Genomic DNA, 23,120 nt, shown 5'->3' with positions numbered 1-23,120 from the left:
ATAGCAACCAATCAGATTACTGCTTTCATTTTTCCCAGAGGACTCTGAAGAATGAGAGCTGAACTCTAATTGGTTGCTAGGGGCAACTCCATAGGTAGTTCTAATACTCCCTCCCCCCGTCATTGTAATGGTTCCGTCCACTACATTCTATGCGTGCTTCCTCAGCCGCTGGGACCGTTAGCTGTCGGAGCGCTGAGGAGCCCGGAGCCCCGGAGCTGACAGTAGAGCGTCCTCTCCTTAACCCTCCCGCCGCCGCGCCGCTCCCTGCCTCTCTCTCTCTGTGTGACTGAAAGTGCCGCGCCCGGCGGCAGGAGGGTTAAATGACGTCACCGAATCATGTCGACGAGCAATGTGCGCCATTTTGAAACCTCATCCCGGAGAAGCCGAGAGCGGCTCGTGAGCAGCGCGTTCCCCGCCGAGTCCCGCCCGCCTCCTCCTACTTCCTCCCCAGTCACCGGCACCGGAACAGCCGCCGCAGGCCCGGCTCCCCACACACTCCGGAGGGGGAGAGAGTGAAGGGCGAGCCCTCCCCGTCCTCCTTCTCCTCCTCCCTCTCAGCGACGCCCGGATTGGGAGGCCTGGTCCTAGAGGGAAGCCATGGCAGGTGAGTAGGGGGGCAGGCCGCGGGCCTGCGGGGGGCGCTGCAGCGGCCTCTCACCGCTCTTGTCTTGTCTTGCAGGAGTGGGCGGAGGGAACGATTTCCAGTGGTGTTTCTCCCAAGTCAAAGGTGCCATAGACGAGGATGTGGCCGAAGGTGGGTACCGGGGGATGCCAGGCTCGGGCAGCCAAGGGGGCAAAGTAGTTCTTAAAGGGGCCGTCTGGTTAGAAATCCACTTTAAAAAAAAAACAAAAACATTTTAGAGCCAAATCACCTAAATCAATGAATCCGGCGTGGCGGCCGCGGACGTCAGGTGACCGGGCCGCGGACATCAGGTGACCGCCTGTCCTCCTGGTGAGCTGTGAACGGAGATGTGAGCGCGATCACCTGACTTGTGCGGTAACGGTCGTGCGGCCGCCGCCTGGAGCAGAGGAGGGGTTGAGGTGGGCTCACATCTGCGTACCGGACCCCTGCAGCTGGATGGGCCCCCTTAACCATTAAGGGGCCCCTCTGGGTTTTGGGCTGAAGTGAATACGCCGTATGCAGCTTTTTCTTGCGGTATCGCGAGCCGGATCTGCGGCGGCCGTAGACGAGAACCGACTTCAGTCGCGTTCCTTCCGGCTCTAGGGTTAATTAGTAACCGGACGATCGCTTTACGGAAACGCCTTCGGTAAACGGTCCTCCGATTGTATGGAAGGTCAGCCGTACGACGGCTTCTGGAACGGCCCTTTAACACGGCTGGCTTCCTGTCACATGACCCTGATCACCTGACAAAGGGTAAAAAAAAAACAGAATAATGATCACTTGCCGATGCGCCGCCCCGTGTAAACGTCACGCGCTGCCAACATGGTGTGCGTGAGTGATTGCGTTAAAGGGGTATGCCCAGCTAGGACTATCATGGTCGCCTCCCGGAGGGTCCGGCGCTGTTCTTGTGGCTCTCATTGATGTAAGGAGCCGCGTTGGTTCCCGAGCTCCTATTCACTTTAGTGAGCGCGACGGAAACTGCTCTCTGCGTAGACTGAGGCCAGGCGGCCAGTAGTAGTCATAGCCGTTTACCATCTCGGCCGAAACGGGAGTACCCCTCTAAGGGTGCGTTAACACGTGGTGGGAGGACCGCAGCAAAATCCACAGCGCTTCCTCATCAAAAACAATGGACGCCGATATCGGATCCACCCCAGTGCTGTAGATTGTGGTGCGGAGCCGCAGCTTTTGCGCTGTGCTTGAACGATCCCCAAGGCGCCGGCGCTGTCTGAGAGCGACTGAACTCGCGGTCGCTGGATGGGTTAATTCATACGAGGGGCTGTGTATTCTGAGTGTGGCGGCGTGATTATCTCGTGGGGCTCTTGTTCGAGAATCGCTATTGGAGCTGTAAAGACGTGGCTCGTGTGAGCGCCATCCGTGTTTACTATAGGGATCACATGCTTGAAAATGGCAAAAGAAGCAATGGACGACGGTTCGGTTTTCACTGATGAAGAATACAGCCTGCGACTAATATCACGCAGGGGGGAGTGCGATATTAGGGCATGAAACCCCGCCCGATATCGCGCTCGCCAGCGGGCAATTGTCCTGAAGATGCCAGGCGTTTATGCCAAGAACGCCTCACATCGCTTCCGGGAAGCAGCGATCCTCCGGCGCGGCTAAAAGGATTGCGGGGTTTTCAATGGGAAGCATCACCAACTCATTCAAAGCCATCGGCGACACGATGCGTTCTGAGAGAGCGGCCAAAGATGGCACGGGCTGCGATTTATTATTTACCCCACACCACGATATGGAAAAAAAATCCCCCGTGTGTACGACCCCGTTCAAAACAAGATGGGGTTCATATTCGTATCTCGCAAATCTCACGCGACCTTAGCTGCCGTGTGAAAGCGGCCTGTATACAGCTAACCTGCTGCGTGTGAACGTACCCTGAAGAGGTGCCATTCCCTGAGCATAAGACCATCTAAGAGTTGCTGCCACCTGTGACTGGCAGGGCGGTGCCACGCGCAGTGAATGGCAGGAGACTTACCCGCTGCTCGTTCTGAGTGTCGGAGGGGGTGAACCGATCCAGAACATCCTTGTCACCTCTGGTCAGTAGTCGGCGGCCGGGCCGCTCGTCCGTCATGGGGGCATGTGAACACTGCAGGAAATATCCCATAGAAAATCATGTGCACTACGTGTAAAGACACGTTACACGGGGTCCCTTTTACGTGCGCCGGCGGTCGGCTGAATGAGCGTTCATTCCCCGTCATGTGAATGTGTTCAGCGATTGGATGTGTGATGATAAAAAGCACAAAAATTATTTTATGTTTTTTGCTCCCCGTGTGAACATCCTGCGCTGCCCATGTGGTGTACGGTATACGGAGGAGGAGGGGCTGCATTCATGATCGCTTGCGCCCCCTTCAGTGGTCAAACAGTGAAGATGAAAGTGCAAGGGGGGGTTCCATCCTGCTAAGTTACCCTCTATCCATAGGAATAACTTGGTTATGGGTGGGGCCTGGCCAATCCAGAGATCTTGCCCCTGGCATGTCTGCACCCCCATGGGAATTGCCCGAGATAGCAGAGTTTAAGTGCCCAGCGGTCCCATTTACTTTAATTGGACCGCCAAAGATTGCTGAGCGTTTTCTCAGTTGCCGTTACCATCGAGGTTAGTGATGCACATTGTCCGACCACTGCTGTCAAAATTTCGGGAACCACCTGGGGGATTTTCCTGGATCGGTGGGGGGTTCCTTATGGAGTGGGGCTCATTCTGGGCAGAGCATTTGCCCGTCCTAAAGGATCGAGCGGTCAGTTTCACACAAGTGCATTAATACCGCCGACTGTGCGGCCCGATCATCGCCTGAGCTCCGAGCCGGACATCTGTCTGTATTACAAGCACTTCCGCGCTCCATAGAAAATCCTCCAAGCCGGAGCTGCGCTACCTGTAAAAATGCACGCAGGAGGTCGGCTGCATTAACACTTCTTACCCGTCATGTAAAAACGTACCCAGCGGATGACCAATGATAAAGGGTAAAAAGGTTATCACTTTGTGGCAGCGCAGCTGTGTAAGCGGTGTGCTGCCGGCGTCGTGGAAGGTGTATGGTGCGTCCGCAGTCTGTATATGAAGGTGAAGCACCAATCGGCTTGTCTGTCGTCGACTGTTGTTGGGTATGAGCTGTTAGGTGGTCCGTGTGGAGGGTCCCTCAGGCCTCCTGCGGGTTTTTCAACGCTGCGTTCTCAGCTGAAAACATAGCCAGGGAAACTAGAGACTTTTCCGACTCGCTGGCACAGCAACCTGCGCATAATGCTATAGAAACGCAGTACAAAGTCGCGCCGCGTCTTCAGTGCTGAAACCGCAGCCCGTTCGTCTCGGTGGCAGACACGCAGCTGAATAGAACATGCAACACTGTCAAAGCGCAGTGATGGGGGCACGGCGTTCTAAGCCTTGTGTGAGCAGCCCCATTGAAATGGCTGGAGGCATTGTAGCCTGTGTGAGGGAGACCTTGGGCTGGGTTCACACGGGCGGACATCCCACTGCAGATTGCCTGCCATCAAATGGTTCGGGTTTCACTGCAAATTCCTGTGCGGAATTTACCCCCTCATTGAGAGCGGGTGAGTCGCACAGTGGAGACTGCGACATGATTGACATGTTGCGGGTTTCCGCACGGGTTATTTCTGCAGCTTGTGGATGAGATTTTTAAAATCTCATGCACTTCGCTGCTACTGTAAATGCGGCAGAATTTCCCTGCGGAGGAAGTACCGCCCCGCGTGTACCCCGCCTAACAGTGGTTCCACACAGGTATATTACGGAAATGTTTATGCCCGTGTAATACGGAGACGTGTCCCGCCTGTCCGTGGCTCTACTGGCCTGAGCTTGGAGTAGTATAGGGGTCTGATGCGGAGAGTCCGCGGCGGCCGGGACACTCATCCGTGTTACAATGCTCCTGGGATTGTGTAGAAAATCATCTGCGCCACGTGGAAGTAAAACACACGCAAAGGCCCTTTTAGAGGCGCCAATGGTCACGTGAACGTGTCCCGCCATCAGACGACGCGTGATAAGAAGCAGTAAGCTCCTCTGCTGGCAGCACACCCACCGGGTCACACGGGGCGTCCTGTCGACGGGATGTCATTCTCAGGCTGTTTGTACAGATGTAATATCGATCCAAGAAAATCGCAGTGGTATCGCGCTCATAGATTTTATTTTATTTTTTGTGATTCTGATGCATTTTGACGTTAGTAATGCATCTTCACGTGAGTTGTTTTTTTTTTGGTTTTTTTTGTGCACGTGGAAAAAATTGTGTGGCGTTGTAATAGTTACAGGGGGGTAAAAAGGGGTTACACTCACATGGATGGCGAGTGATATCACGTCAGGTGGAATTCATGCTCACCAGAGTGAATCTCCTCTAAGGCATCGCTCACACGGGAGTATTTGCACCCCGTGTTCCGTGCGTGTAATACACACTGAATAGAACCCATTGCACATGAATGTATTCCTTTTTATCTTCATGCAGTATTCCATCACATGAGACGGTGTGTCCCATCCTATTTGGGTGCTTATTACACACTGCAGTAGGCCGTTGAAGTGAACGGGCTGACATAGTGAATATGCAGGACACCTGGGTATTTGTGCAGCAGATACACGGGTCTTTCTGCGTATTTATTTTATTTTACACGCACAAACCTGCTGGAACAGGTGAAACGCGCCGGCGTCTTTCAGTCACATAAATATGCAGTGTATTTACACTGAAATGCGCCTCTTGAATGAGCCATCACGGTGTCTTTATGTGGGCATATTCGCCCCTGACTTTCCACAACAGGATCGGCAGTAAATCCTCCGGGGCCAGAACTGTACCAAAATGGAATTTTGTTTTTTCTGAGCAACGCGGATGAGTTTGTTCTAGATCCCATCCCCGCCCCTTGTACTGTAATGTGCGGGAGATCCGCAGCATTGGTGCCTCACGTGAAGCCACTGTAAGTGCGTGGAGAATAAGCGAACGCACGGGGAAAGTGCAATGGTTCACGTGACTATTGCCGACTCGCACATGCTATGGGTGGAGAATGTGTTTGTGTTAAAGGACCCATTTCCCAAAAGCATATTGCTGGGTACATTTATGTGTCCGCTCTATGGAGTGTCCTGGCCGCCTTGCGGGTCTGCTACCTGAGCTCGTAGGGATCTGTGAAGGGAGCAGACCCGCTGTTGGGCCTCCAGTAAATGTTGCTCAGTTTCTGTAGAAAGTCCTGCGCTCCAGAGCTGCACTACATGCCACGGGCATGATGTATGAGTGATCATTAATGCACCCATGATCAACTCATGTAACCCCAGCTTAAAGCATGGCCCGCAACAGAATGATTTCCGTACCGAAATTCCTGCATGTGGTTTTGGACGAAGGCAGAGAAATTGCGCTGAGGGTACATCCACCTGGGACGTATCTTCTAGGTTGGGAAATCTCATTTGAGGGAATGGGACATTGGCAGACGGCACATGCTACTACAGTTGTTTGCGTACATAATGCACAATGCCGACCTCACATTGACTTTCAGTTGTGCAAAGTGATGGCAGCATGCACAATCTTGGCGTGTATGTGTGCGTATGGGGATTGTTGGCGTGTATTTGCTGCGCTTCAGACCCGTGCATTGAGTTCAACGAAATACACTCGTGGGAGAGACGCTGCATGCTTGTGCATCCTTGCAATACATGCCTGCGCATTCGCATGAGACAATGCAGAAGATGCGTGAAAGCATAAGAACGGTCGTCTGGTGAAGTAGCCTGTTGCGGAGTGTTCCACCACATTCGGTAGAGGTGCTCTGCTCAGGGTCCCACCGATCAGTTAATGTTCAGCCCCACTGTCAGTACGGACAGCCCAGGAAGCTGATTGCGAGCGCTCTGTAGTGCAGGTCACATTGAATTCAGTGACAACTGTTTCTGCTTTCGGCACTAACAGGCCTGGGGGTCTCAAGCTGCAGACCCCTACTGATCAACTATTTTTAGTAGATATTTGCATGCCCCATAAAATGCCAATACTAGACTTGAAAAATTAATTAAAACATTTTTTAAGAACTTTTTGTACTGTCCCTCTATTGTGCCTCCTGGAATCTGAAAAATTAACAAAAAATGGGGGGCTACAATTCTCCTAGTTAGTGGGGTGTGTCCCTGTATGCCCAGACTCTTCATCAATGTGATCTAAACTGGATGCAAAAAGTCATTTGATTAACATCACAGAAAAGAGAAAACTGTCCAAGTACCCCCAAATCTTCGCTCTGTTTTGGTCCTGGTGGTTGTGCCTTACGGGACGGGCATGCAGCGCTGCTGTCTGTTCTGTACTGGCGATAAAGGGATTCCATCTGCCTTTTGCGCACTGTGGTGGGATCAGTTTTGCTGGAGGCCACTTGCTCTTTGTGACAAACTTTTCACAGCGCCGCATGCTGTTTAGTAAATTAGGCGCATCTTTCAATATTTTTATCACTTTTTACACCGCCTCACCTGCGGGAATGAGATTGTGACAAGTTTTGTGACTTTTAGTAATTCTTAATGCTGCCTGAAAACCACCTTTTCTTTCCACTTTGCAGTTTTTTACATCTCAGTTCGTGTTTCTTAAGACTTATGGAGCAAACGTTTTTTTTTTCTGCAAAACTCCCCTTTCGCAAAAAAAATTTCTTGATTACTGAAAACTATTGCACAGGCTTTGATAAAGTTCTTACGCCCATGGCCGTATGAAGACTGTGCACGGAGCAACATTGCAATGTGTTTGTGCGGATTGTGTGCAGGGGCCCAAATGGCGACCAAAATCGCCACCAGTGGGACGGAGAATCTGCGTATAATGTTGTACAGGAGAACCCCTTGTACATTGCCCCCCACGCACGCGCTGCCCGTGTCTTCTGTCTCAGCTCCTGACTCGTGTGCCGACTGGTCAGGATGCAAGAACTGCATGTAATATAAGCCGCACTGAGCGCGGCTCCTGTGTCTTACTTCTTGCGGCGAGGTGAATACGCATGCAGCTGCGCATTTGCTGCATATTTACATCCTTTAAAATTTATTGGGCGATTTCGGTCCTATTTTGGGCCATAGGCACATCGCGTGGGTTTTTTTTTCTCCTAACACTCATAAAATACGCGCATAAGGCCTCGTGCACACGGGCGGAAACCATTTTCCTGCTGTCCCAACGGCGAGTCGCGCGGTCCATCCGCATTACAGATTCTAGATTCAGAAAGTGGGTTACGTTCGGACGCCACTGCCGGATTCCGCATGTGGAATCTGACCCACCGGTGTGCATGCGGCCTAAAAAAGGACTCGTCTAAATACACAAGTGCAAATCTATGGTGTTACATGCTGTAGTACTTCCATAAAAATTACGGACATAACGCGGACGAAGTTGGCCCATCTGCATGAGGCCTCAGTATAGTAGTCATAAGCACTTCTTCCCCGGTATGTGCAGCGCTGTCTTGGGTAATGTAGGTCCTCGCAGGACAATGGAAGTCACGCGACTGGCCCCGATGGACTGCCCTTTTCAGATATTAAGTGGACTACCTTGGAGCGATGTGTTGAGACCAACCTCGGACCATACAGGAGGCACATTTGTGAAAGTCACAGTTTGGGGAAGTTTGGAAAAATACAGTGAAAGTGAGGAAACCCCTTTAATGGGGACGGTAACACCCAGTTACATGTATTTCCAGATGAAATAAGGATGGCACTGTGCGAAGTGCTAGGAAAGGGGCTTCATAGCTAGAAGCTAATCGGACACAGCGGAGGGCACCTCTAAGCTCTGTGTATAAGGAAACCTCGGCCCGTGGTAGGGAGCAACTTCCCTCGGCCAGTGCCCCACCACTCCTCCAGACAGACTGAGGATGGCTATATTTGCAGAGACGGGAAGCTGCGGCCGCCCAGAACAGAACAAAATGATCCGGACTTGCTGCTGTCTCCTGGGATGCAGCCGTGTATCCGGTCTGCTACTTAGGATGTATCGGGTCCACTTTCCATCTCATACTTGTGTGACACATCCACAGGATGAGAGATGCTGTTCTCTCCTCCGGGACCGTCCGGCTGCATGCAGTGGTTGGGAGTATGGGGCCGGCTGTATTACAGGGACAGTGTTTCTGCAGCTCCAGAGTTGCGGTATATTTACCTGGGCAATTTTTCCTTTTTTTAATGCAAGTTTCGGGCAGACTGCTTGTTGAGAATCGTGCAGTTCTCGTGCGCTAATTGTTCAGCGGTTCACATTTCTACGTGGGGCACTGAATGATCAGTGTTTGAAGCGCACGAGCCGCGGCTCCTGAGGATGTAGTGAAGTGCTATACACAACATTGTGATACCTGATGGTTGTGCGGTTGTAGCAACGACCCGGGCATCTGAGGCGACAAAAATCTATTCAGACCAGCCTTGTGGTGGGGAAGGTTGATTTTTCTTTACTGTGATGTGAAGCGTTCTCCATTGGAGAACCATTCAATAATAGTAAAAGTAATGGCGCTCGACGTCCAATGACAGACGTTCTGCTAATAAGCTTCACTAAGCGCGTTCATGTCCGGCTGTAAATGCAGCTGATGGTCGTATGCAGGCAGCTCCAGAGAGCCTCGTGGTGAGACGTGGGACTGGCAAAATGCTTCCGGGTGACTAGAAAGTTGCAGTATTTATTCCCCATCCAACACCACCAGCTCCCTGCAATGTTATTGGCCGGGTCTCACCAAGTAGTAGATTAGGACAGCAATAATACTTGAAGGGATCTTCCACTTAAGCAACATAAATGCTAATCATATGTTAGTTTGCAGTGCGGTTCTGCTTTGGATTTTGTCTGTAGCTGTATAAACATCACCTTCTCCTGGCACGTCAGAAGTGTTTATTCACTGGTTGCCATGGATACGTCCTGTGGGCTTACAGCCCTACCGGTTGGGCTTGTTGGTAGGAATGATTAGGGATGGTGTTTTTTCTTTTCTTTCTATTTAGCTCTTATTTATGCCTCCTGAACCCGGTCGGGTATGCACAGTGCCCCCGTGTAGGGGTTCCAGGACAAACTGGTATGCACCGTGCCCCCGTGTAGGGGTTCCAGGACAAACTGGTATGCACCGTGCCCTTGTGTAGGGGTTCCAGGACAAACTGGTATGCACCGTGCCCCCGTGTAGGGGTTCCAGGACAAACTGGTATGCGCAGTGCCCCCGTGTAGGGGTTTCAGGACAAACTGGTATGCGCAGTGCCCCCGTGTAGGGGTTTCAGGACAAACTGGTATGCGCAGTGCCCCCGTGTAGGGGTTTCAGGACAAACTGGTATGCGCAGTGCCCCCGTGTAGGGGTTTCAGGACAAGCTGGTATGCGCAGTGCCCCCGTGTAGGGGTTTCAGGACAAGCTGGTATGCGCAGTGCCCCCGTGTAGGGGTTTCAGGACAAGCTGGTATGCGCAGTGCCCCCGTGTAGGGGTTTCAGGACAAGCTGGTATGCGCAGTGCCCCCGTGTAGGGGTTTCAGGACAAGCTGGTATGCGCAGTGCCCCCGTGTAGGGGTTTCAGGACAAGCTGGTATGCGCAGTGCCCCCGTGTAGGGGTTTCAGGACAAGCTGGTATGCGCAGTGCCCCCGTGTAGGGGTTTCAGGACAAGCTGGTATGCGCAGTGCCCCCGTGTAGGGGTTTCAGGACAAGCTGGTATGCGCAGTGCCCCCGTGTAGGGGTTTCAGGACAAGCTGGTATGCGCAGTGCCCCCGTGTAGGGGTTTCAGGACAAGCTGGTATGCGCAGTGCCCCCGTGTAGGGGTTTCAGGACAAGCTGGTATGCGCAGTGCCCCCGTGTAGGGGTTTCAGGACAAGCTGGTATGCGCAGTGCCCCCGTGTAGGGGTTTCAGGACAAGCTGGTATGCGCAGTGCCCCCGTGTAGGGGTTTCAGGACAAGCTGGTATGCGCAGTGCCCCCGTGTAGGGGTTTCAGGACAAGCTGGTATGCGCAGTGCCCCCGTGTAGGGGTTTCAGGACAAGCTGGTATGCGCAGTGCCCCCGTGTAGGGGTTTCAGGACAAGCTGGTATGCGCAGTGCCCCCGTGTAGGGGTTTCAGGACAAGCTGGTATGCGCAGTGCCCCCGTGTAGGGGTTTCAGGACAAGCTGGTATGCGCAGTGCCCCCGTGTAGGGGTTTCAGGACAAGCTGGTATGCGCAGTGCCCCCGTGTAGGGGTTTCAGGACAAGCTGGTATGCGCAGTGCCCCCGTGTAGGGGTTTCAGGACAAGCTGGTATGCGCAGTGCCCCCGTGTAGGGGTTTCAGGACAAACTGGTATGCGCAGTGCCCCCGTGTAGGGGTTTCAGGACAAGCTGGTATGCGCAGTGCCCCCGTGTAGGGGTTTCAGGACAAGCTGGTATGCGCAGTGCCCCCGTGTAGGGGTTTCAGGACAAGCTGGTATGCGCAGTGCCCCCGTGTAGGGGTTTCAGGACAAGCTGGTATGCGCAGTGCCCCCGTGTAGGGGTTTCAGGACAAGCTGGTATGCGCAGTGCCCCCGTGTAGGGGTTTCAGGACAAGCTGGTATGCGCAGTGCCCCCGTGTAGGGGTTTCAGGACAAGCTGGTATGCGCAGTGCCCCCGTGTAGGGGTTTCAGGACAAGCTGGTATGCGCAGTGCCCCCGTGTAGGGGTTTCAGGACAAACTGGTATGCGCAGTGCCCCCGTGTAGGGGTTTCAGGACAAACTGGTATGCGCCGTGCCCCCGTGTAGGGGGTTTCAGGACAAACTGGTATGCGCCGTGCCCCCGTGTAGGGGGTTTCAGGACAAACTGGTATGCGCCGTGCCCCCGTGTAGGGGGTTTCAGGACAAACTGGTATGCGCCGTGCCCCCGTGTAGGGGGTTTCAGGACAAACTGGTATGCGCCGTGCCCCCGTGTAGGGGGTTTCAGGACAAACTGGTATGCGCCGTGCCCCCGTGTAGGGGTTTCAGGACAAACTGGTATGCGCCGTGCCCCCGTGTAGGGGTTTCAGGACAAACTGGTATGCGCCGTGTCCCCGTGTAGGGGTTTCAGGACAAACTGGTATGCACAGTGCCCCCCGTGTAAGGCTTTCAGGACAAACACACTTTTAACGCACACAAAATAGAGCATGTTCTATTTTTTGCGTGTGAGATGTGTGCGCAAAATAGGGAAATTAGGAACGAACTCCTTGATAGTGCGTTCTATTCTCTACGTATTGCGCACACAATATTTTCTCGCACAAATGCGTCCGTGTGAAGGAGCCCCCGGAGCGGAACAGAAGATCGATCTCTGATGTGAACGCGGCATAATTCTATTCTGCAGGTGAGGAACGGATTGTACAGGGCTCGATTATGATGACCACCGCAGGCCCTACAGGACTCTCGGGCCCCTTTGACACTGCTAGTGGCTCCCTGCTTGAAGCCTAGCACATGTGTCTAAGCAGACTTTTAATATGATTTGCCCTTTGGTGAGAATGGTGATGGGGGTATAATAAGAGGAGTTACTGTAGGGTCATCCCATATGGACACCCCTCCTGTAAATGAAGACCACCTTGCAGTCAGCCATTACCCAGGAGGCTTCAGGTGTCTACATATTTCTCCCCTGCAGTTTAGAGGAATGGCTATATAATACATGATCATGCTTGGTTCTCTGGAGCAGGAGATGCTCTTTGGGACAGCTCACTACTATCGGTTAGAGGGACCCCCAACGTGGCTGTTGCACAATCCCTTAAGGGAGGTTGACCCAAAATAAACTTATGGAAAAAAGCTAAATGTAAGCTAGCTTGGGCCTGTGCTCCTCCTCTCTGCACGAGCCTGATGAGAAGTTGTACGACTGGGGCCGTGGTCACACACATGGCTGCCCTGCTCCATTCCATTTCTATGGGGGTGACTAAAGCAGCCAAGTTCATGGTGGCGGTAGGAGCAACTGAGGGCTTCAGACACTTGTGTTAGTGATCATGGGGAGTCCCGGTGGTCACAGATTTATCACCTATCCTATGGGGAAACCCCTTGAAGGCTGGAAACCAGCAGTGGACTATCATGAGACCTGCAGGCCCTTTGTAGCTCCCATTCTGTATTTCGAGGAGTCCTTTTACATACGGCTATGTACACTATGTTCATCTCATTCGCAATACTTCAGTATTGTATTTTTGCAAGTATCCTATTAAGGCGGCTGTCCAGTTGTAGACTATTAATGGCTTAGTCTTATGATTGGCCATCACTAGTAGGTTGGTAGGGGTCCACTGCCTGGGACTCCACTGATTAGCCAGGCCAGCGTGCTCATGCCTTGAGTGGAGTTCTGCAGGAAGCAGACTGCTCTGTTCCCACTGCAGTGGCCAGGTTTTGGTATTACATGTAAAGTTCTTATTCACTGCAATGAAAATTTGGCTTGCAACACCAGACCTGGCCACTGCGGTAGGAACAGCGCTGTCTGTTTCCTGCATAAATCAGCACAATGTACAAGTGCATTGGGCCGGGCAAACAACCGGTCAGAGGGAGGCCCTGGCAATGGACCCCAACTGACCTGCTATTGATTGCTTATCCTTAGGATAGATAAAAGCTGTCCAATTGTAATATATTGATGACCTTTCTGCTGTGCCACAGAAGTGGCTTAATAGGCGAAAATCCAAGACAGCCGTGGGAACCTTCACAAGACCATAGGCGGTCATGGCATCTGAACGGGTCTTTGTGATCTTGTCACAAGGGGTCTTTTGGGAGACGGGGAGCCCCTCGCTTGCTATCAGAATTGACAGCGGCATCTTAATAGTTAACGACTGCTTGGATTGCAGCCATTAGCAGCAGCTTTATGCAGCGGACAGACCAATGATGTACATCACTGGTGATGAAGGGGCTCTGTGAGCGGTACATCCCCTTCATTGTTTACCAGGCACAGGACTGTCCAGCGACGACCCTTCTCCGGTCCCAAGCCGGCTAATGAGAAGACCTCTTTACTGTAGAAGTCACGTTAATGTAACTGACAGCTGGCAGAACTGCTGGTAGCATCTGGGACGAGGCTGCCATCATGGGTTAATGGTTGGCGCTTTTTTTTTTCTTCTTCCCGGCAGTCCTGGTGAAGCTGCAACTCGGCTCATTTCCCTCGTTATTTTTTCCCAACCTCTAGCAGATTGCCGCCTTTACCGTTAACGACGTGATTACATTAGAGCTGCGGGACACGACCCGTCGCTCCGGGATGACCCTCGTTTTATGTCCTTGATGGTTAGGAACCCCTTATTGACACCCGTCCGGCCCTGTAGATCTGACTAATCCCGCGGGGGGCACGGCTTATCCTGGCACACTGGCCGGACTCATCCTTGTCCTTTCTCACACAAGGGCATCTGGAGTATGAAGTATTCCCAGCGCTCCCCTCTCTCCACTTCTCCTGCTTTCTGCTGTCGGAATGATGAGACGTCTTGAGGTTGTTGCAGTTGATTCTCGACCTGTAAGAAACAGGGTGTGTAGCGTCTTGATGTCATTAAACAGAGGTGCTAATTTTGTGCGTGGTACTGAACCTGCACGGCTTGTATCTGCAAAACCACAGTGCGCCTCGTCTCCTCCTCTGTCCCAGCAGCCGCAGACGGGCCCAAGTTTGTGCTTGTTTTATTGGCTTTGGGGGAACATCAAGATTCACAGAGATTAGACTCTACAGTAGGATGCTTGCTGCGTTCATCTGCACTGCTTTATTACAATACTGATGTAGCAGAGCTGAGTCTGTGAGCTGGCACAATACATTGAGGTCTAACTTCTGTCCTATTTTGGTCCATATTAACTAACCAGAATCGCCCATGAAAGTGTGTGGGAACGCATACATCTATTGGTCCTCGCACATCGGGTACGCACACAGTGAAAACAGTGCAATTTATCAATTACCAAAACTGCTGGATGGGCAGTCTAAGACAACCCTGGGGCCTTACGGGAGGCCCCTGGCTGCCATGACACCCGCACAGGTCCCTGCGATCTCATTGCGGGGGGGGGGGGTGCGGCATATGGGACCCCCGAACGTCGATCAGGGGATTCAGAATGGACAGCGGCATTTAAAGGGTTAATAGCGCTGATCAGCCGTGCGGCTGATTGCAGCTATTGCCTGTGGGTGTCAGCTGTAATAAACAGCCTGCGCTGTATGAAAAGGGGTCGCCCCACAATCTCTTGTCATACATACCCCAACGCAGCAGAACATAACTGTACGTCCTGGAGCGGGACGGGTTAAAGGGAACCTGTCATCGCCACTGAGAACCATAAACTAAGTGGGTGGGATAAGGAGTTCAGGTTTGTATTTTTTTTTTTTAGATTGACCAGTCTCCCCGTTCCTCCTGTAAATGGAGCACAGTCCGTGCGTTGGACTCCTCTCCGGGTCGGTGTGTTGTATATTCTACCAACGTTCATGTATCGCTGCCAGAATATCCCTCTTAGATGGTGATTTTTGTATTTGATGCCTCATGATTAACGGGGTTTTCTGGGACTGACATATTAATGTCTTGTCTTCAGGATAGAGCATCGATATGAGAGTTGTGGGGATCCGGGAGGCCTGTCGGTCAGAGGTCTAAGTGCAGCGCGGTCCTATTTAGCTGCCCTGGGTACAGCCGCTATGTAATGTGTAGTGGCTGTGGGGCTCACCCGAGCTCTTTAGACAGCTGATCAGCAGAGATCACCAGCGGCGGACCCACACTGGTCACTGGTTAATGATCTGTCCTCAAGATATTGACCCATTCCATCAATGAAGACCTCTTTAAGGTCACTTAAATATAGCGGATGTCTAATAAAAATTACTGGACTTTAAAGGGGTTCTTAACTTAGTGGAACATGAGGTGGCTGGGCTGACTAAAAAGGCGTACCATGGCTGAGGAACGCTGTTGTTTGTAACTCCCATAGAAGTCAGTGTGAATCACTGTGAACTACGTTCTTTCTGTAAGGCCCAATGTACACGGGCAGGTTTGAATTGTGGAATCTGCGCATGGCACCTGCATTTCAAGCCACCCATAGGGAAACATGGCGGTCTGCAACTCAATTAACCCCTTGAGTGGCACTCCCGGAAATTTTCCGGGATGAGCTCCACTGGCCATAATGATTTCTGGGCTATGTTTCACTATGGGACCTGCAGAGCACATTGCCATAAGCTGTGGCATTGTGCTCTGCCTGCACATTCCCACCCAGAGCAGTGCAGGTCTGTGAAAAAAGAAGCAGGAAGATATTACCGATCTGCCGCAACCTCCCGCTTCTATTTTCAAACCCCTGCACTGCTTTGTTTACAGGTTGCCATGGAGACCATCAGCTTGTCAGAAGCCGGCTGATGGTCTCTATGGCAGGGAGAGCTGGTGATCGGCTGTCAGAGGATAGCCAGGCACCAGCTCTTACATAGCAGAGAATGGAGAAAACCTCCGATCTCTGCTGTGGTATCCCTTTACATGCCGCGGTCAATGTGATCGCAGCATATAAAGGGCTGACAGAGGGAGGGGGCTCCCTCTGTCAGAGGATAGCCGGGCACCAGCTCTTACACAGCAGAGAATGGCGAAAACCTCTGATCTCCGGTGTTAACACTTTACATTCCGCGGTCTGCATCTGCAGCATTTTAAAGGGCTGTTACCATCAGACCCCCAGGATGTGATCAGGGGGTCTCTGTGAAGGGACAAAAATTTTTAAGTTACATAAAAATCACTTTTCTTCGTTAAAAAATTAAAACCAAAATTAAACGTTGTGGTATCCCTGCGGCGAGATGGAAGTTAGTACATTATTTAACCCCTTAATGACAGCCCCCCCCCCCCTTTTCGTTTTTTCCTCCCCTTGTTTAAAAAAATCATAACTCCTTTATTTATCCATCGACATTGCTGTAGGAGGGCTTGTTTTTTGCAGGACGAGTTGTATTTTTCAATGGTGCTATTTACTGTACCATATAATGTACTGAAAAACTTTTACAAAATTCTCAGTGGAATAAAATGCAAAAAAAATGACATTCTGCCATTTTTAGTGTGTTTTGTTTCTACGGCGCACAAACTGCAACAAGAATGACCTGATAACTTTATTCTCTGGGTCGGTACGATTACTACCATACCAGACATTTAATTTTTTTAAAATTGTTTTCTGCTGCATGTTCTGCGTGCAATAACTTTTTTATATTTCTGTCGACGTAGTTGAGCGAGGGCTCATTTATTGCGGGATGTCCTGCAGTTTAAGTTAGTACTAATTTGGAAAACTTATGGCTTTGATCTCTTTTTATTGCGTTTTTTCTGGGAGACAGGGTGACTGAAAGTGCATTTCTGGCGTTCTTTATTTTTTATTTTTTCAGACTACGTTCACCATGTGGGGTAAATAATGCGATACTTTGATAGATCAGCACGGGCACCGCGATACCAAATATGTATTTTTCTTTTATGATTTAGATTTTTTTTTTCTTATTTTACAGATGGCAAAAGGAGGGCGATTTTTAAACGTTTTCCCCTTTTTTTTTTTTTTTTTTTTTTTTTACTATGAAAAAGTTGCAAAAAAGAAAATAACTATTACAATTTGGTATTGGCATAATCATACCGGCCTGTAGAATTACTTAAATACATTATTTATACTGCTCAGAGAATGCAGTGAAAAATAAAACTTTAAAACCTGCCAGAATTAGGGGGGGGGGGGGGGGGTAGGAAACCCGCCACTCAAGGGGTTAAAGTATACGGATTTCATTTGCGGACTTTTTGGTTCGGAGACCATATCGCAGCATGCTCCGTTTCAGTGCGGTTCCCACACAGACTGCTCCAATTGAAGTCAATGGAAACTGTCCGACTCGCCCGTCCGCAAATAACATTGCGGGTTCCGCAGAAAAAGCTGGAGATTCAAAAAAATTTAAAAATGTGTACTGCGCATGTCTGACGGTGAACCGTGCGGACCATCCGCAGTACAGATAACCTGGAAGACGAGGGGTCTGCGCGGACCCCACCGCCTGCAGGTATGCAGGGTCTTCCGCCGCGGTTACAGACTGGATTCAGCACACGGAATCTGACCTGCCCGTGGACATGTGGCCTCACTCCTAAATTGCTGAAGCAGCATAGTTGCTATTAACTTTGCAATGTTAATTGCGGATAGGCTGCGGGTCGGGCGGCTTCCGTTGACTTCAATGAAGTCCCTCTGCACGGATTCCACATAACGTGGAACATGCAGCGATTTGTAAATCCTCTTGCGGAAATTAGAATTACTATTCACTCATCTGAGCGGACATGCAAGATGTTTTCAGTAGGCCCCCTGCACACGGGCGGAAATTCTGCAACGGGATTTCCCCGCAGAATTTCCGTCCATGCCCGCCTGCATAGGATTGCATTGCAAAACGCAATCCTATGCACACAGCCACGATTTGTCCGCGTGAAAACACGCGGAAAACAAATTGCGGCATGTTCTATTTCTGTGCGGGTCTCGGAGAGGCCCACACAGAAGCGTCAGTACTGACTGGCCAGCCCCTCTTTGCACATGTGCTGGCTGGCCATCAGCCGGCGCGTAGCAGAGACTGAAGATGCCGGGAACAGGTGAGCTGCAGGGGCACAGGTCCACATCCTGCTGCAAGAATTCTCACAGCGGGATCCGACCGGGCTGTCTGCAGGCGGCCATAGGTGGACTACTGCGTATCGTCTACGCAGGTGACCATCACAGATTACGCAATTGAAATCCGATCCCGTGAAGCTGACCTACCTGAAGTCCTCAGATTTGGTCAGGTACATAATAGTTAAAGTTTACTCTCCTTTTAGCAATCTCCTGGTGACATGTCAGAAGTTTTGCTCGGTGGGGATCCCGGGTGCTATGACCCCCTATGAATAGGAACAGGCAGAAGCGCTTATCTGAGCTCTCTGCCCATCGGTTTTCCCAGCCGCCGCTCAGAGCGGGCTCCGGACGCTGCATGCAATGTTGAATGCGTCTGCCTGTTTAACAATCAGTGGGGGTCTCGGCACCCGGTGGTCCCCCACAGTTCAAAACTTCTGATATCACTTCAGCATGGCAGACGTTTGTAAAAAGTTTAGTAACCCTTTAAAGAACTATTAGCACATCACTCTTGAGATCCTCCACTTCCGCCACTTTCACAATTGTGAGTTAATCCCACGTTGGTTGGAACCCTAGTATGTAATTGTGTGGCCCTTCTGTAATTAAGTACGCGCCTCAGTAGTATTTGGCTCGGTCAGCACTTTCTGCTGTGTTATTATCAGACATTACTTGAGGTGTGTCTTCTCTGCGTCATTATAGCACACAAATACTTAATTGTTCTGCTGATTGTAGACTTGCTAGTCGGAGCAGCCCAGGACTACAGAGGAAGGACTAGGCTGCAGGACCGCGGACTGACTAGCTAGTAGTTGTAGATTGTCCCACCTGTAACCTAGCAAGGCCTTGCATGACGTTTGCAGAGACCTATGGTCTCTCTGCTGGTAGGATACCCTAACCCTATTCCAAAGGCCCCTGCTCCTGCGGTCTCTTCGTAGTCAGACCCAAAATAGCTTCTCATTTGACTACGTCAGTGACGTGGGGAAAAGGAATTGCCTATTTGGGGCGAAACGTGTCTTTTAAGGGAATTTCACTTTCCTTCCTCTGATTTAAGGGGGCACTAACTTTTCAGACCACTTCTACTAATCTAGCTTGTGTTAGTCTCATTTCTGTAATTAACTTGCATTACCATAGTAAATCACGTTTGAATTGGCTGCCACTAGGGGTCTCCCTTCCAGCTTCTCTGCAGTCCACTGTGTTAAGGCCCATTTAGGCCCCCTGTCCATGGGCGTTGCGGTATCCCGTGGCGGATCTCTGCCACTGGAGCTAGCAGACGGGTCTCCGCTGTCAGCCTATCTGACAAATAGGCTAACCGGGGCAATTCGCAGCATGCTGCGTATTGCCAGCCGCGAGCAGGGAATCGCTCATGGACATGGGGTCAGCACTTTCCATATGAACCCTATGAAAGGCTTCAGACGGTGTGATTCAGGGGGCCTTACACGGAGCGATGATCGCTCAAACGACAGTTTGACAGCTTTGTGCGATCATGTTGCATAAACTATTAAGTAGCTACTGGGCTGCTTAATATCTTATCAGCATGCAAATTAAGCCTTTAGCTGAATGCAATTAATAGCTAGAGGGCTTTTTAGCGAATTTTTTTTTTTTTTTTTTTTTCTTAGCGATCATTGCTCCGTGTAAATGGGCTGAAGGGGCTACCTTCACATGCTGGAAGCTCTGCAGACCCTGTGACACCAACTCCCAGTCTCTGACAGATAGAGAGATACGCACAAAGTGTCTCTAAATGCCTGATGGATCTGGCAAAAAAGAGGGACGGGCATTCAGATACAACCTCCCTGCTGTTTGGAACAGACTGTGGATAAATGCTTAGTGGTAGAACTCCCTTAACCCTAAAGAATATACATGTGCAGAGTTTGTGGCGAGGGATCAGGATTTCATCCTTGCCATATACAGCAGGTGCTGACACCCCTGCAACAGCCACGATCAACTTCTAACTCTCAAAAGGCCCCAATCTGTGTTTGGGGGGCAAGGTGTTTTGAACGGCCCCCTTGTGACTGTGAGGTGCCCTACAATTGTCATGGCAGCCCAGGGCCTTCTGAAGACTCCCTGGGCTGCCATGAATAAATGCCTATTAAGGCGTGCGACATATCGGAATACAGTATAAGGCAATACAATACCATTGCATTATACTATATGAACGACCAGAAGCTCAAGTCCCTGTAGGGGACTAAAAAAAGTAAAACAAAAATGGTTTTTGGTTCGTCTTTTTTTTTTTTTTTTTTCTTCACACTTTAATAAAAGAAAAAACATGGTTTTATTATTTTTACGTTGTTTTCAATTTACTTTCTATATTTAAAGTGTTTTGGGCTGGCTGCACAGCGATATTTGTCTCTGTGCCCAGCCGGCATCCACGCGTACCTGTCTTTTCTGTACTGCAGATGGTCTGGACGGCTCACCGTCGGACATGTGCGCTATAGAGGGTTTTTGTTGTTTTTGGTTTTTTTTGTATCCCTGCTTTTCCCATGCCGTCACTAAGCAAAGACCGCAACCTTCCTGCTATGTCATTGTGGAAGGCCCTTGGGTTGGATGGCTTCCATTGACTTTAGTGAAATCCGCCTAAAAATAGAGCATGCTGCAATTTTTTGGTCACTCTGTGTAAAAAAAAAAAAAAAAAAAAATGTAACAAAAAAGCAATCAAAAAGCCATATGCGCTCCACCATGGTACCAGTAGAAGCTACGGGATGTCCTGCACAAATGAGCCCTCAGACCATCGATGGAAAGCTAGTTATGGCGGCAGAAAATCATGTATATACGTACAGGATAAAACGTTGTTCAGTAGAATATGTTACATTAAATGGTATCATTGAAAAATTTAGCTCGGCCCACAAAAAGAAGCCCTCGGATTGCTGCGTTGATGGAAAAATAAGTCCTTATTTTTTGAAAGTGGGGGGGAAAAGAACTGAAAAATAAATACAAAGGAAAAAACACAACCCCAAAGCTGCCTCCTTAAGTCCACTCTCAGGGTGGCTTCACACGAGCGTCTTTTTGTGCGTACATACGCGCGCGCAAAAACACGCTTCTATTATAAGCAATGCATTCCCTATGGTGTGTTCACATGTCTGTGCTTTGCAGGTGCGTGCCTGTAAAGATGGGACATGCGTGCACCATAGGGAATTCACACATTGTCTTCAATGGTCTGACGGCACCCCTGAGTTTTTCAGGGAAGAGCTTCCAGCCGTATCTTATCTTACGCTGCTCTGGGGAGTATTCAGGGAGCGCAGGGACCAATCAGAGGCAGCACTCTGCTGTCATTCAATAGCTGAGAGCTGCCTTTGATTGGTCACATTGTTCCATCCAATCAGAGGCAGCCCATTCAGCAGGTGGGGATTTTAAATCCCCACCTGCTGAATACTCAGAGCAGTGCAGGAGAAGGGCCGGTTGGAGGAGGCTGAGCCCCGGCAGCTGAAAAAAGTTGAGTATTTCTTATCACTTTTTTTTTTTTTTTTCTTGTTTTTTAGGGAAGGGCTTATATATAAAGCCCTTCCCTGAAAAACAATTACAGGATGCCAGCAACAGGATTCCCTACCGCAGCTGTCATCTGTGACAGCTGTGGTTGGGAATTTTTTATTCCCCGCAGAGATGAAGAATTCCTTTGCTGTATCTGTCACAGATGTGGCAGGTGCAGCAGGGAATTCTTTTTTCCTCGCGGGGTTGAAGAAAACATCTGTCCTTCATCCCTGTGGGGACACTGCAGCTGCGAACAGGTAAGTCCTTTTTTTTTTTTTTTTGCCGCCTTTTACACTAAAATTCTTGTTTTTCAGTGAAGGGCTTATATGTAAAGCCCTTCCTTGAAAAACAATTCAGGGGTGCCAGCAGACCATTAGCTTCAATGGAGCCACCGGCAGCAGCCGCGGCTCCATTGAAGGCAATGCACAGACCTTCATACACGCGTGTTTTTAAGCTAACATAGATGCGCACCTATGTACGTCCCAGAACATGCTCGTGTGAAGCCACCCTCACACAGGCAATAGTAAAAATACAGCGTTATTACTAGGGCAGAGCTGCTTTGTGCTGCATTCAGTGTGAGCACTTTCCTGGATTGTTACTGCACTTTTAGCGCAGTAGCGCCGCAGACAAAGTAAGCCGATGACCTCTCCACTTCCCCTCTTGGTGACATAAGACACTGGAGGAGTTTTACAGCGTTTAGCGCAACGTTAAAAAATGGGCTGTGTGAGAGCAGCTTAAAGGGGTTCTGACATTAAAAAAAAATTTACTCACCTTGCCTGGCTAGGACCGATCGCCAGGCATGTCCCCTCCAGCCGGCATCTTTTTCTGTGGCTTGTAGAAGCAGAGCAGGAGCGGTCAAAATGACCGCTTCCTGCTCTGCTCCGTCCGTCAGCCACTTCCGAGGTGAACGGACCGGCCGCCCACAGCAAGCACGTCACAAGCAGTGCGTGCTGTGGGCGGCCCATCCGTCCTGGCTGAACTCCGAGATTCTGCGTGTGCGCAGTGGAGACGCGGCCCGTCCTGACTCCTGTCAGAGGGCACCTCTCCACTGCGCATGTGCGCGATCCCGGAGCAGCGCTGCTCGTGGAGGAAGAGCAGGAGACAAGGTAAGTATCATGTTTTTATGTTTTAGCAGCCATTAAACCATGGGTTCCCTGTGTCCATTAGGCAGATCAGGGAACAATGGCTGCTAAAGCATAAATTATTCATGTCGGAACCCCTTTAAGGGGTTAAATAACGGGTACACCCCTTTTAATCTGGATGAACTAGAACCTTATTGTACCAGATTATAAACCTAATCCGCACAGGCTTACGTTGTTACTGATTTGGTTATGAGTTTTTAGATGCCATCATTCGGCCTCCCGTTTCTATTGCTCCTGCCTCCTCCAATCGGTGGCAGGCATTGGCGGGGCCGCTTCTAGTTAGTCGCGATCCGTCGAAAGCCGATGTGCGCAGGGCCTTAAACAGATACAGCCGCTATGTAATTATGTTCTCCTAACGCCTTGTTTCTCCTCTTACAGCTGATATTATTTCCACTGTCGAATTCAACTTTTCGGGAGACTTGTTAGCAACAGGAGACAAAGGCGGAAGAGTCGTTATATTTCAAAGGGAACAAGAGGTTGGTCCTTTCTGCTTACTAAAAATATCCTTCTGTGTATTGAAAGTGACAACTCTCCTGGCATTGAG

The 23,120-nt window shown here is 50.4% G+C and overlaps 1 protein-coding gene across 1 annotated transcript in view; it reads left to right on the top strand.

The window, feature by feature from the left end:
- Nucleotides 1-222: 222 nt before the first annotated feature.
- Nucleotides 223-23,120, top strand: part of PPP2R2D (protein phosphatase 2 regulatory subunit Bdelta) — a 40,395-nt gene continuing 17,497 nt past the window's right edge. The window contains exons 1-3 of the mRNA XM_066601192.1: nucleotides 223-604; nucleotides 680-754; nucleotides 22,955-23,052. Of these exons, the coding sequence (XP_066457289.1) occupies nucleotides 598-604; nucleotides 680-754; nucleotides 22,955-23,052 (180 nt within the window). The 5' untranslated portion in view covers nucleotides 223-597. The remainder of the gene's footprint in view (nucleotides 605-679; nucleotides 755-22,954; nucleotides 23,053-23,120) is intronic.

The sequence above is a fragment of the Eleutherodactylus coqui genome, chromosome 4, assembly GCF_035609145.1.
Source record: "Eleutherodactylus coqui strain aEleCoq1 chromosome 4, aEleCoq1.hap1, whole genome shotgun sequence".
Classification (NCBI taxonomy): domain Eukaryota; kingdom Metazoa; phylum Chordata; class Amphibia; order Anura; family Eleutherodactylidae; genus Eleutherodactylus; species Eleutherodactylus coqui.
This window is presented reverse-complemented; position numbering and strand designations above follow the sequence as displayed.